Raw genomic sequence first — 14,601 nt, forward strand, 5'->3', positions numbered from 1 at the left:
AGCTTATGGCCAGCACACCGAAAAAAGGCCTTGCTGGGCACCTTCTGTCCTCCCAGACTCTCAGCTGCAGCCTTGCTAGAGGCGTTTTGGTCGCTGTCAGGGATCAGAGACGAGGTGGTGGAGGTCAGACTAACACGGGGCTCTGGCTGACTGAAGCCCAGGAACCCTTAGGAAAGGACAACGAAAAGAGGGGAGAAGCTGGAAAGGTCCATTGAGGGGAGGCCAGCACAAGCTGGGTAGCCCCGTGGGTCAGCACACACCCTGTGCATCCTGGGTGGAGAGGCCTCTGAGCGTGGGCTGACTTCCCAAACAACACACCTGAACAACAGCATCAAGGCTTGTAAAAATGTTCGAAAGTTGTTGTGCCGGTTGATGCTGGTGTCATCATCCAGGGCAATATTTCCAAATACCTGAAACAAAAAAGAAGGCCACAGGCTGATACTGTTGGGTCATCAGGAGCTGTGGCCAGGCAGAAGACCCATAAGGCACAGGACACTGCCCTTAGCTACCACCACTACTGCAGGGGCTGCAGGAAACAGGGCTTCCAGCTCTGATAGTGTCTGTGCATTTCCAGGGCAGAGGAACCCTCTCCAAGGCCAAATATGTCAATGTCCCACAGCTCAGCAAGTCCACAGACGCAAGTGTGCATGCCTAGTAAAAGTGGAACCTGGAGCTGAGTTGACATGGGCTGTAAGCATTTGAAAGTTGACTCTCTCGTCAATGATTCTGAAGCAGTAATTATATTGGTAATAGCTATGAGATTACTTGAAAGTTTATTTTTAAATTTCTATGCAAATATCACAATGGGCTTTTTATACATTTTAATTGATATCGTTTCAGGGTTAGAAATGAAAACAGGTCAGTAATTGTACTTGGCTTAAAATCTGGAATCTGGCTGAAAAATTTATGAACTATCACATATTCACCAAAAACAAAGCTCAATGACATTTATAGTTTGTACATCCACAGACCAAAGCAGGAAAAGATATAGATTTGTTTTAAATAGCATCAGATCTCAGCACATTTTAAAATAGGAGAACTTTTTAATCCTTGAAACAGAGTTTACAAATCAGTTTTCAGCTAGCCTTTAAGACAGTGGCTTCTCCCACTACACATGAACATTTGGGCCCGTCTCCCACCCTACTGTTGGAAAGAGGCCAGATGTCAAAAGGATTAAAACTGGAACACTGCTTTGTGGCTTTTAAATGTTTTTTTTTCCAAATAGCTGACAAAGGGTTCTTTGGCAAAATAAAAACAATCTAAATGATCCACGCTGAATTGGACAGTATAGCGATCTGATGTGATCCTGCTGACTTTTTTCTTCTGCAATATACAATTTCCTCTAAAGGATCAGGGCAACTCTCTGGACTATCCACATGGCCAGCTGCTGCTCTGCAGGCCACTCAGCACCAGGAGGATGTGCCAATGCTCCACTACCACGGGGGTCCAGCACCCAATCAAACCTGCCCATCAATGGCTCAGTGGGGTTCCACTCAGGAGCACAGCAGTGCAACTTCCCACAGCTACTACCCCCACTCTGGGCAACAGATCCAACCTCTTGGTGCCCAACCTCTGTGTCCTTTATGGATAGAACAGCCCTTCTGAGAATTAAGTTCATGAAGTGCTTAGACTAATACCTGGCTCGCAGAAATCATCACTAAGTGTCAATTTGTCATTGTTATCATTTGATGACTGTGATGAGTGCCCTTCTGCTCCAGGGCACAGGAACCCCTCATGCGCCCCATCCTGGCAGGCACACCCACCTGCATGCCAATGATGGCATAGATGAAGAAAAGCATGGCGATGAGCAGACACACGTAAGGCAGGGCCTGTGGAGACACGCAGGAAACGGAGCAGCTCCAGGGAGGGCCCAACGGCCACCTTGCTTGGGCCTCGTCTGCGGAGTGGATGGTGGCCGGGTCTCTGGAGCCACTCAGACCTCAGCTACCACAGATCCACCCCCACTGACCATGAAGCCCCTCTACCAGGCGACCACCTCAGTTTCTTCATCTATAATCGGTCATAAACCTTATCTCAGAGTCAGTGAGCATTATCAAGATACTCTCTGGATAACTTAAAATGTATTTATAAACTACCATAGGAAAATAGGTGCCGACAAGGAGCCTCCAAGAGGTGGGCTGCTCTGGTGGCAAGAGAGGGGGTGGCCACACCACTGTGCACGACGAAGGGAAGGGTCGGGGCACTTGGCCGGGCCTGGGCTTCACCTTGAAGGACTGGACGAAGGTCCACAGCAGGATGCGGATGGTGTAGCCTTGGCGGAGCAGCTTGATGAGCCGGGCAGCACGGAAGAGGCGCAGGAAGCTGAGGTTGATGAAGTTGTTCTGCAGGGAAGAGAGGCTGTTCTCTAACCTGCGGAAACCAGCTTCCTGCAAGCGCAGGCACGTTGGTCCCCACCCACCTCTCCCTGACTTGCTGTGGTCTGAAGAAAAGTGGATACAGAGAGAGGCTGAACAAAAAGTCACTGCTCTACAGTATAAGCGGCAATTGGCCACCGGAAAACCTTCCAGAAGTAAAGCTTGTCGTTGCAAATCACTTCTCATGCAGCAAATCAAAGAAAGAAACCCCACCACTCTAGGCTCCCCTGGACCCGACAAGGAGGGACAGAGAGAAAAGTTCTCAGAAGTAGCTCCTTGCTGCCAGATGGAACCAGGAGACCAACTGTGGCTGGGCCTCTAACACCGACCACCTCTTGCAGGACACAGCCGAGCCGTCTGAGCGCTGGGCGGAACTGCTTCTCCGCTGAGAGCCTCTGAAGGGCCCCACCCCAGGCTTGGTGGCAGGGCCCTTCCCTTCTCCACACAGTCAGTGAAGCCCCGGGACCCGGCAGAGGGGCAAGCACTCCCCCTGAGGCTGCTCTGGGCGCCTACAGACAAGTCACCACAGGAGGCGTAAGTGTCGGTGACTCTGCTCACACCATGGAAGCCACTTACAAAATCCACAAATGGTCTCAGCTCCAGAGATCCCCGGGTAACTAGCACTGCTCCCTCATCCAAGGGGTTCAAAATCAAGCACAAAAAGAAACAATTATCTCTGGACTCCACAGATTACCTGGGAGTGAGGCTTCCGCCCTGGCCCAGGGGCACCTCGAATTGCTGGCACCTCCCTTTCAGGGAGCACGGCTCTGGGTGGTATCCACGAGATGGGGGTGCTTGTAGACCCAGGCCGCTTCCCACCCTCTGTCTGCTTAGGAAACAGGTGCCCACCCACAGCCTGAGAGCAGCTTCCTGCCACTTGAGGGTTCTAACATACGCAAGCAGCTCAGGCTTAGACACATCGTATCACCAGATTCAGTGGTCAAATGAAGAGAAAAGAGAACACAGCATGTTGAATGAGAGCAGCAGCAGAGGAGCACGTGCAGGAGGCACTGGGAGCCTGGGGAGAGCTGGGTGCCCTCCCTCCAGGACTGCCCATCTGGTCTTGGCTGGGATGAGGCATTCAGTGGAGGGACCAGTCTCTCTCATACTTCTGTGAACGGCGGCCCCAACCCAGCCCTTGTCTGCTCCTTTGGTTTCCACCAGGGCGGCTGGAGACTCTGGACTGCCTCTGCTGGAGGGCTGGACATGGGAGTCATGGGGTGGGAGGTCTGGCAGTCGCAGGAGGTGCCAACTGTGGTCCAGACTAGCAAGAAGGCAGAAGGGGACGGCAGGGTGTGACCCTGGAGTGTACACAAGTTTTTTGCCTACAGCTCCCTCACCTGCTGTGCTGGGGAGAGAGAATTTCAGTGGTACACGATGGCTGAGAAGCACCCACACTCACTCCATGGGCCCCAGGACTCTCAAATGAGCCAGCACCTCAGGAGGACGGGCACAAGGATGGGAGGGGGACTCTGTCTACAGTGCCAGGAAATCCTTTGTACAAGACAATAAATCAGAGGAAGGGGAGGGGGCTTCCAAGTGCCTGGCCTCTTCTAAGGTCTCTACTTTGAAACCATCTGCTCAGTTGGGTCTGGAGAGGCCAAGTCTTATAACACAGTCAGCATCTTCCCGGCCCAAAGCACTCTACTCAGGCCACGGGCATAGACCAGAAGATTTCCTGAAGATACTGGGAAAAATATAGGCTTCTGGGTGAGAAAGAAGGGTTGGAAGACAAACAAGGCAGGGAAAGGCATTAATTCACCCAAATTACTTAATGCACAAATGCAACATTCAACAAGTCACTGACTATATTTTGTTGAGACTCAAGTTCCCACCCCACCCCCTCCCAGACTCCTTTTCTCAGGGCTCCAGTGGGCACCCAGGAGAGGGGTGGGGATGGCAACAGACAGACAGCCCTGAGAGCCATGAGGACGGATGGTGACAGCAGCCACAGACACTCCAAGCGCAGCGTGGCAGGCTGAGCACACTGTGGCTGCACCCGGGGTGGGAGCTGCCAGGAACCACCATGCGGACTGCATGCAGGAGGGCGGGGCAGCAAGCACACGGCAGCCTCCCCGTGGCTGTGCATAGTCACCTCTGGCCCCAGCCAACCCTTTGGAGGTGGACACAGCCTGCCTTATCCTACCAGAGTCCATGGTTTCTGTCACACCAGGGACAACCTACTACTTTACCTACTGTTTCCTTACTCTGCCTCTACATCACAAAGGGTCTAGAGCACCCCAAAGATGCATCACCACATCCCTTCACGTGGTAGCTGATCATCCTGAGGGTTCCTAGCTCCTTGGAGTCCCTGCTTCCTCATTCACAAGACAGAGACATTAGGACATCGTGCCCAGACAGTGAGGAATCACTGAGGAAAGGGATTTAAAAGTGCGCCAGGCATTGTGAAACATGCCCCCCACAAAGGGTTATTAACTGGCCCCAGGCCCAGACTGGCATCCCCTGCACCCACCATCAAGCCTCGAGTCAGGGTCACAGCAGGGTGACCTGTGCATGTGAGCTGGGGGCCACACTCCACGCTGGCGCTGAGGCCCAGCTAGTGTGGAACAAACTGCACCCTTCCTTGCTTCTCACGTGACGATGATGAAGAAAAGAAAGGAAAGCCCTGCGTATCCAGCTTGTCAGGTGAGGCGTGCGCTCCGAACGAAGAGGGGGAGCACAAAGGGGGTGCTCTTCCCGCACAGACAGGGCAGGGCTGTGAACAGGCCTGAGTGGGTCGAAGCCCATGCAGAACACACTGCTTGGGATTTCTGTGGCAGCTAATGGCATTTTCTCAAAACTCAAGCTTTTCTGCTCCAATTGTGAAATACTTTATCACCAACACTGATTTTCTGTAATAGGAATCTCAACTATTTGCTATTTTATGTGAATTTCCAGTCACAGCCTCTGTTCCTGGTAACCGCTCTCCTCTCAAACATCCCTAAAGGCCTGGGAGAAAGCCCCAGTTCACGCCGCCTGCACGCCACACAAGCTCCCTGACCAAGGGCACACACTGACAAGGATCAGTGATGCCTGCATGCACAAGCCCTGTGTTCCACTGTCTCCTGGGGCAGACCCCCTCTTCCTACTCGGTCAGGCCTTATACAACCCCTGCTGAATCATGTAGACAGAATCTCAAATCCCCGCCAGCCCTGAGCCCCAGGGAGGATTCCCTATAAAAGGGCAGGTCTGGGAAGAACGTTCTAGGAGACATCATCAGAGGCCACTGGGGAGAACTGACCTTGTCTGTTCGCATGATGGGGACAGATAGAAGGGAGATGTTGCAAGAGAAACCATGGACTCTACAGGATCAGGTCCAAACTCATGTCCTACTAAACCCCTCCAATTTTGAGCGAATCCCAACAGGAAAAACTGACTGGCCACTTACCCGCCTCACTCAAGAAGACCCTACCTCCTCTCTAGACCCAAAGCCAGTTCCTGAAATCAAATGGCTCCCGGGAGGGTCTTCAGAAGCCCCTGTTGGACCCCCAGAACTGAGGAGAAGAGGCCAGAGGGAATGGGTACCGCCAGACTCTGACCACACACCTCAGGAAGGCAGTGGCTAGGGGTCACAGGAAATGGAAGAAAGAGCAGGAGCACAGCAAGCAAAGCAAGGATTTTAAGAACCGTTTAAAGTCACGAAACCAACCGTTTCCTATATGTGATGTTTTCATGGATGGATATTTGCGTATTATTTACAAATTGGGATGTTTGAGCAGCAGGTGCGCAACATACAGACGGAGACATGGTTTTCGCATTGTATGTTGGTTGGATGGCGTGAGTCAGCAGGTAGGTTAAGGTAAATCAAGAACAAAAACAGAAAACAAAAGAGAAAATGAGTCATCAACACAAGCAAAAACTTAAACTTTGAATACTTAACTGGAAAATTTTAGGATTTTAGTAAACTTTGCATATTCTGCTTAAAATGCATCAAATCAAAACATATTTTTGAAATCTGTAGGTTATGCAGACAGGGTGGCATTCATTTGCATTCCTGTTTGTAATGCAAATCCAAAGATGACTCACAGACACTTATTTTTTTTATTTCCAGGCAAAGAAATCAATGTCAGTTTTATGCTTGCTTGGGAACGCTCTCTACATAACCCTGGTTAAGACTATTGCTCTGTTTTGATTGTTAAGTTGGTGGTGGGAACTGACACTCATATTTTTGCCTAAGGAAAAAAAAGTACATTCACAAAGTAACATATGAAGTGACTACAGATGAAAAAATAAATAAATAAAGACACCACTAATCCACACGACGGCTTCCTTTCATCTTTTCTCCTCTAGGCAGGACAGGGTGATGGACTGAGCTCTGAGAGTGCTAGTGGTCAGGGCACAGTGGAGCTTCCAAGCCAAGTGGCTTCTCAGCCCTACCCCCAGCCCTGCTGGGCATCAGAGGCTGCTGGGAGAAGCCATGGTGGGCTTACTTGAAGTAAGACACTGGGCCACTCCGGCCACCTGCACTGCAGAAGGCCTCTGCCTTGTGTGTGGGCCTCTTCTGAGGGGGAGGCTCCCCTAGAAGGCATCGTGCTCTCTGCACGACTGGCACGCCCCACCCTTGATGCCCTCTCATCAGTCTGCCCTCTCTGGCAAGGACGCATACACATGAAGAAACCCCCAGAGCTGTGTCCTGGGAGCTCAATGTTTGGATCCCTTTATCCGGGAAACAAAGATACGTGTGTCCAAGGAGGAGGCCTGCAGGGATCAGCAGCCAGCTTACTCCTCCCAGACACCACAATAGTACAAACTATTTCTGTATGAGAAACACTTGGGCAATGTCTCAACACCAACAGTTGGTGGCACATAAGAACCTCCGTTTTTGTGTTAAATGAGAACCCTTGGACTTTTGCCCAGATTATTTGGATTATTAATTTTTGAAAACCGTGAAGCATGCCACATAAACAAAAGAATATGTATAAATGTGTGTAGACGCATTTTAAAGAAAAATAATAAAAAATAAAAAAACCATATATCCTTCACCCAGCTTAAAAAAACAAGAATGTCACCATTACCTTTGAAGCCCATCCTGTCTCCCTTTCTCCTGCCTGGACATAGTAGCTACCCTTAATTCGTGTTAATAAGTGCTTCTCTTTACTGTCTTACCACAAACTCTTAAAATGCATTTTACTTGACTGTTCTTAACCTTTGTAAAACGGGACGATACTGTGCGCAGCCTTTTTGGACTTGGACAAACTTTTAAGCCATGGTGAGCCAACCCTGTTTGTGAGAAGCACCTCTCTGGACATGGAGGTCACCCTCATACTCACAGTGTGCGTGGGCTTCCCTATGTTATTGTATCGTGACAATTGGCGCATTCTGCTGCTACTGAAAACAACACTGCCACAAACGTGTGTGACAGTGGCCCCAGGTCACCAGTCCAGATGCGCTCTGGCATATGTCCCTAAGAGAGAAGGTGCTGAGCTGCATGCATATGTTCAACTTTCTAGGGACTGCCACACCTTTCCAAAGAGGTTGCCCAACAGACACCCCTGCAGTACTGTGCAGGTTCTGGATGTCCCACTTCCTTGCTAACCAGTTGGCATGGTCAGAATTCCTGTTTGACAAACCAGAGGGTGTGAAATGATATCTCAATATCATTTCACTTTACATTTCTTTGATCACAAGTAAGCTTGAGCATCTTTTCCTGTGTTTATTGGCCATTTCTGTTTCTTTTTTCTTAAAGATTTTTTATGTTTATTTACTTTTGAGAGAGAGAGAGAGGAGAGACAGAGCTTGAGCAGGAGAGGGGCAGAGAGAGAGAGGGAGACACAGAACCTAAAGCAGGCTCCAGGCTCTGAGCTGTCGGCACACAGCCCAACGCAGGGCTTGAACTCTCAGACCACGAGATCGTGACATGAGCTAAAGTTGGACGCTTAACTGACTGAGCCACCCAGGTACCCCTGGCCATTTCTGTTTCTTATTAAAATACCTTCAGCTCATTTTTTGATTTGGTCACTTTTGTTTTTCTTACTGATCACAGAAAAGCCTTGCAGAGTCTGGACACTAACCTTTGCTAGTGGTTTGGAAAACTTCTCTGTCCTCCAGCTATGCCTTTGTCACTACGTGTTGGCACATCGCAGACCTCAATAGCTCATTCTTTTCTCTCCTTTACTGACCTCATTCAGTCTCATGGATCCGATACCATCTTATATGCTCATGATTCCCAATCTTACGCCACTGGCATGAATCTCTCCTCCAAACTCCAGGCCCATCTGTCCAACTACCTTTTGGACAATTCCTTTGAGAAGGCCACCAGGCAACTCAAATCTAACATGCACAAATTGCATCCTGACTGTCCACAACAAACCTGTTCCACCCACATTCTTTTCCATTCTCATTAATGACAACCCATTTTCCAAGTGCTCAGACTTTGATGTCATTCTTGCCTCAACTGTCACACCCACATTTGGTCCATCTACAGCTCTCCCGGAAAATACATCCCGAATGACGGTCTCTCGCCTTAGCCCAAACACCCAGTCCCTCTGCTGGGCTCTCTGCAGTGATGCTCATGGCACTCATCCCCACAGGGCTGATACTCAGTTGTCAGCATCTACATCTATTTTTCCTGAGAATTCTCCCCCTCCTGCCACCAGCCTTCAACCAGTGGCAGACAGCACTTGGTGAAAAATACCCCAGTCACTTGCACTTGCTGGGGTAACTAAGGCTTAGAGCTCCCCATTAAGGACCCACAATGCTAACTGACTTCATAGCACCTTGTATTGGATGTCTCCCTTCCCTGGCCCACTCCATCACTCCCCTGGAATTCCTGGGGATCACCTGTCTTGGGGTCCACCTGGGAGAGCCCAAACGAAGACAGCCCTAAGTTGTCTAGCTGCTTCTGCTTGTGCCCTGCACTGTGTCCTCAACAGAGCAGCCAGAGGTCTGGTCTAAAAAGCCAAATCATGTCACTCCTCTTCACAAAACCCTCCAAATCCTCCTACTCACTCACAACATAAACCAAAATTTACTCCAGCTGCAAGGTCTTCCCTGCCCCCCATCTCCTCTGTCCACGCTGCTGCTGTGGCAGTGTGCCCACGTCCTCCCTTGTGAGTGCAGGCACAGGGTGGGTACAGGGCTTGGTGTTGCTCCCCGACGTCCCCTGCTCAGCTCCCTCACAAACCCAGACATCTCTGCTTGGAAGTCATCATCTCAGTGACATCTTGTCTGGACACATAGCCATCAAAGCCTGGAACCACCCCCACCCCTGCCATGTCTCATACCCCTTCTCTGCTGTGCCTTCTCCCAGGGCCTATTGTGGTCTAAAACCCATGTCTTTCTCAATGGAACGAAACTCCAGAAGAGCAGAGATTTTCATCTTTTGTCCCTGCACTTAGAATACTTCTTAGCACATGACAGGCAGTGCATAAATATTTATAACGGATAAATGAAGGAATGTGATGCAAACAACCCCTCCCTGTTAATGGACTGTCCTTTCTTCTTTTGATAAACAGAAACTTTTTATTTTATAGAAAAATTTTTTCAGTTATGGCTGGTGCTTCGTATATTTTGCTTATGCAAACAGTCCCTATCCCAAGGTCTTAAAGATAATCTCCTGTATTTTCTTCTAAGAGTTTTAAAGTTTTCCCTGTTGTATTTAAGTATTTTCATCCATTTGAAATAGATTTTTTTTTTTCTGTAAATGGTGTGAAGATTCAATTTCTGGTTTTCCTGATATGGATAGTCATTATACCCACATCAATTATTGAACTGTCTCCCCATTAAAGTAACAGGGTCATACATCAAGTTTTCATACATGAGTGATTTTGATTCTAAACTCTTGATTCTGTCCATTGGCTTATTTACTATCCCTGTGTCAGCCCCATATTCTTAATGTTCTCGCTTTATAATAAGTCTTATCATTGATGGGAACTGTACCCCCACCCCACAGCTGCAGCAGCACCTTCTGCTTCTTACATATCTTGAGTATTTGGGTGCCTTTGCTCTCTCTGATGAGTTTTATAAGCAAGTTGTCAATTTCCAAAACAAACAAACAAAAAAAAATCAGTGGTATTTTTATCAAAATTACATTGAACCTACACATCAATCTGGACAAAATTATCTCTGAGATTGACACTAATTATTTACTGTGCAATAGAACACCATCTACTTAAGTCTTCTTTACTATCTTTCACTGAGGTTTAGCACTTTTCCATACATAGACCTTGCGTATGTATGCTGTTAGGTTTACTGTCAGGACTGCTAATGCTGTAATGGCATGCAGTCAACTACTCACTCAGGTAATCTACTCAGCAACCATCCTAAACACTCTTTATCAGTGTTACATTTTTCCAGATTTCATCAATAGCTAATAATGTTATCTGGGAATAATGACAGCTTTGCCTATTCCTGTTCTAATACTTAGACATTTTATTTATTTTTCTTGTCTTATTCATTCCACAAGTCCTGGAATTCTAAGTCCTGGAATATGGCAGTGAACCAAACAGGCAAAAACCTCTGTCTTCGTGGAGCTAACATTCAATTTATTTAACTGACCAGGACCTGAAGTTCAATGTTGAAAAGAAGTAGTGCTTACAGATATCATTGCCCTTCTCTGATTTTAAAGGGAATTGTTTCCAAATTTAACCATTATATGATGTTTGCATAGGATTTTTTGGTAAATTCTCTTCATCAAGTCAGTAATTCCTAGATTACCAATAATTTCTATTATGAATACAATTTGAGTTTTACCGTACATCTTCTCTGGAGCCAAGACAGAATCACATTAACAGTGTCCTTTGATCTGTTAATGTAAATTAGACTTTCTGATGTGTCTGTATCCACATTAATGAGTGTGGATTATGATCTTCCTATATTATACTCAATTAAAAAGTTTTCGTATCAAGATTGTACTAGTCTCATACAAATAGGGAACGTTCACTCTTTTTCTATTCACTGGAAGAATTTGTTTAGGATTGGAATAATCTTTCCTTATATTTTAGGTGGAAACCTAACACATAAGACTACTATAATCAGTGGTATGAGCCATGTCAGGACATGGATCCCAAGGTAAAAGACAAATCAGTTATCACACCTCACACTTCCTACTTCTCATAGGCTTCCTTGGGTTTCAGAGATGGCATTTACCACAAAGGAAATACTGTTGTGACCTATTTATCAGGTGACACAAAGCTGCCGGCTTTGAGAGATTTCAGAGCAAGAGAGGGGTCTCTAGCAGATCCATGCTGCAGTACCAGGAGCACTATACCTTGGGCCATAAAATGCAACAGATTCCACAGTGCTGGGGTATCTGTGGTAGATAAAGACACCGTGTGGAGTCCCTGGAAAGCCTACATAGAAAAGCCAATGCAAAGACCTAGGATTCTGGAACAAGGCCATGTCATCTGCTACAGACATCACCAATGAGAGGGCTACTCCTGGATACTGGGCCCTGGGTGGAGACTGCATCTGACCATGAAACAACAGTGCCTATGGTACCAAAGCTTCTCCTTATGAGTGTATGTAGCAGGCCCGCCATCAATCCTGCATATGACAGAAGTGCTGCATCCAGGGCCGAACCCAAGCATGTCTAGAGGGCACAGTCATACGACAGGTGGCCCAGTGCCTCAGACATCTCACCTTTGCTGCAACTCTGTCTTCCTAAGCTCACCCTGACCCCAGTGAATCATGGGATGATCACTATAGCCAACCTGATTTATGGAGCAGTTGGCTCAATAAATTGGTGCAGCCTCAGTAGAGTCCCACACAGAGACAACCTTAAAGGCAGTGGTGAAGCAGAGCTCTGGGTGGTGCCTTGGGTACCTCATCAGCCATGGTGTCTATGGAGAAAGAAGTTGCCTGTGGTATGGACTACAGGACCTCTGGCAAGAGCCAAAGCCTTGTCAGGACTCCAGAAAGAACAAAGTTTGGGAAAAGGCTGGATGGGCCTGGGGAATGTACGTGACGTGCAGGTCCTTGTAATACACAACCAGGTCCACCAGAGCATCCACGGCTGTAGGGGCACTAAGAACCAGCTCCTGAGATGGTTTGTCCAACCAGTAACAGCCAGCCTCCATCCTCACGAGCCCCAGTGTTTATACAGTAGATCCATGAATGAAGTGACTGTGGTGGCTGAGATGAAGGCTGTGCCTGAGCCACCCAGCTGGGCTACCTCTCAACAAAGCTGATCCAGCCATGGCCGCTGGCTGAACATCCAGCCTGCTATGAGCAGAAGTCAGCTAGGCCTTTACAGTGTACCACACTTCAGGCTGTCAATCAGCCCCTTGGTACTAAGTTGCTTACATGGGAATCCTTTCACCTGGAAACGGCAGTGATTTATCTCAAGTGGGATCACTTATATCCTGGGTGTGGGTTCATCTTTGCTGACGGAATACCTTGGCCTACGCTAGTATCAGAGATTCATCAACATGGGATTCCACATAACATCAGCTCAGCATAAGCACAGGAGCTACAAAGGACACATGACTCAGGATCCATATCATATTCAACATCATTCAGGAGATGCTAACCTGATAAAATGTTGAAACAGACGCTTAAAGGCACAGATTAAATGCTGGCTTGGTGCTATATACCTCATGGGGTTGGGATGTTGTCCTTTAAGATGAACTGATGGCCAAGAGATGGTACTGGGTGCCCAACTGGTAAAATGCCCAGACCCAGGAAGCAAGGGGTAGAAGTCGGGGTAGCCCCTCTCAGTGTCACTCCAGCTACTGAAGGCAGACTTTGTGCTCCCTCTCCCCAAGTTTAGGTATGGCAAATCTAGAGGTCCTGGCTCAAGGAGTAGGGAAAGCTTCCACTGTGGAACATGCCTTAAGAACAACAGGCAGAGCATAGTTTCCATACTGGCCAGGGTATTTGATGCTGGTTATTCTTTGTTTTATGTTTGCTTGTTTGTTTGTTTACTTTTTGAGACAGAGAGAACAGGGAAGGGGGGGGGGAGAGAGAGAGAGAGAGAGAGAGAGAGAGAGAGAGAGAGAGAGAGAGAGAATCCCAAGCAGGCTCCACACACCGCACTGAGCCCAACTCAGGGACTGATCTCACAACTGTGAGATCATCACCTGAGCAGAAATCAAGAGTTAGACACTTACCTGACTGAGCTGCCCAGGTGCCCCATATGCTGGTTATTGAGAAGGGCAGAGCTACCAGTACATAGGGGCAGGAAGAAGTCTATCTGGACATCAGGAGGTTCACTGGGGCCTTTCTAGGTGTTTCTATGACCAGTCTTAACTATGACTGGACTACCACAGCAGCTGGAGCACAAGTATGGCAAGCAGGGACTTAGGTTACAGTGGATGGCAGTGTGGGCCACCTACCAGGGCAGCAACCAGAGCAGCAGATGGCCACCATTCAGGGGACCTCAAAAGGGTCAGAGGAAGAATGAGTTAATGAACATCAACTTAACTCAGATCAACTCCAGCTGGTTACCAACCCTCTTCTTCCAGAGATGGTGACCAGCACCATCCTGAAGAATGAGTGAAGTAAACCCAGTGTGAGGTGTGTACAAGAGTTGAGCAGAGCCAGGGTGGCACAGCAGACACTTGTTACCACTGAACAGGCACCGTGTGGCCCTGTTACCATGGAATCTGACATTCCTGCACCCCCGGCAGGTGCCAGAGCTTGCTTTGCCTGCACACGGGGTATACTCAGAAGGGCCGGAGGTGTCTGACCATTAACACCTCCAGCTGTAGCCCTTAGCTGAGCACTAACAGGTACAGAGGAAGAGGTTTGCAGCTCTGAAGTGCGACCACCCCCAGTGAGGGATGAGCCAAATTCACCCCCAACTTGGCTCCAGATACATTTCTGGTCCTCCTTCTCTTACCCATCAGTTTTCCAATCCACTCTCTAATGGTTTTGCCTGGGACTACTTCCTAAGAAATGATTTGTACAAGCACCCCATCTCAGGTGATGCTCCTAGAGAATTCAACATAAGACAGAGATGAGATTTTTTGCCATTTAATTCTAAGAGAAAGCACTGTACTCAAAGAATATTGCTTTATGATTCAGATTCTTTGAAATTTGTTGAGACAAGTTTATATTCTAGCACTTGGTCAGTTTTTACATATAATCCATGCATGTTTAACATGAATGAGATTGTCTAGTTTTATTTATACACACACGTACAAACATGTAAAACAAACCTGGTATTTTAAAATATCCTATATTCTTGTTGATTTTACTTTATGTAATTTTGGTGCCAAATTGTTAGATTTGTTAGACACACACAGATTTAAAAGACTCTTGTCTTCCTGGTCAGTTGTTACCATGG

The 14,601-nt window shown here is 47.8% G+C and overlaps 1 protein-coding gene across 8 annotated transcripts in view; it reads right to left on the reverse strand.

The window, feature by feature from the left end:
* CACNA1B (calcium voltage-gated channel subunit alpha1 B) overlaps positions 1-14,601 on the reverse strand; it is a 188,277-nt gene that overhangs the window by 29,478 nt on the left and 144,198 nt on the right. For all 8 annotated transcript variants that reach the window (XM_058693367.1, XM_058693364.1, XM_058693366.1 and 5 more), the window contains 3 exons: positions 2,226-2,342; positions 1,764-1,829; positions 319-410 (listed from right to left, as the gene is read on the reverse strand). In XM_058693367.1, the coding sequence (XP_058549350.1) occupies positions 319-410; positions 1,764-1,829; positions 2,226-2,342 (275 nt within the window). The remainder of the gene's footprint in view (positions 1-318; positions 411-1,763; positions 1,830-2,225; positions 2,343-14,601) is intronic.

Source organism: Neofelis nebulosa, chromosome 12, assembly GCF_028018385.1.
Source record: "Neofelis nebulosa isolate mNeoNeb1 chromosome 12, mNeoNeb1.pri, whole genome shotgun sequence".
Taxonomy (NCBI): Eukaryota; Metazoa; Chordata; class Mammalia; order Carnivora; family Felidae; genus Neofelis; species Neofelis nebulosa.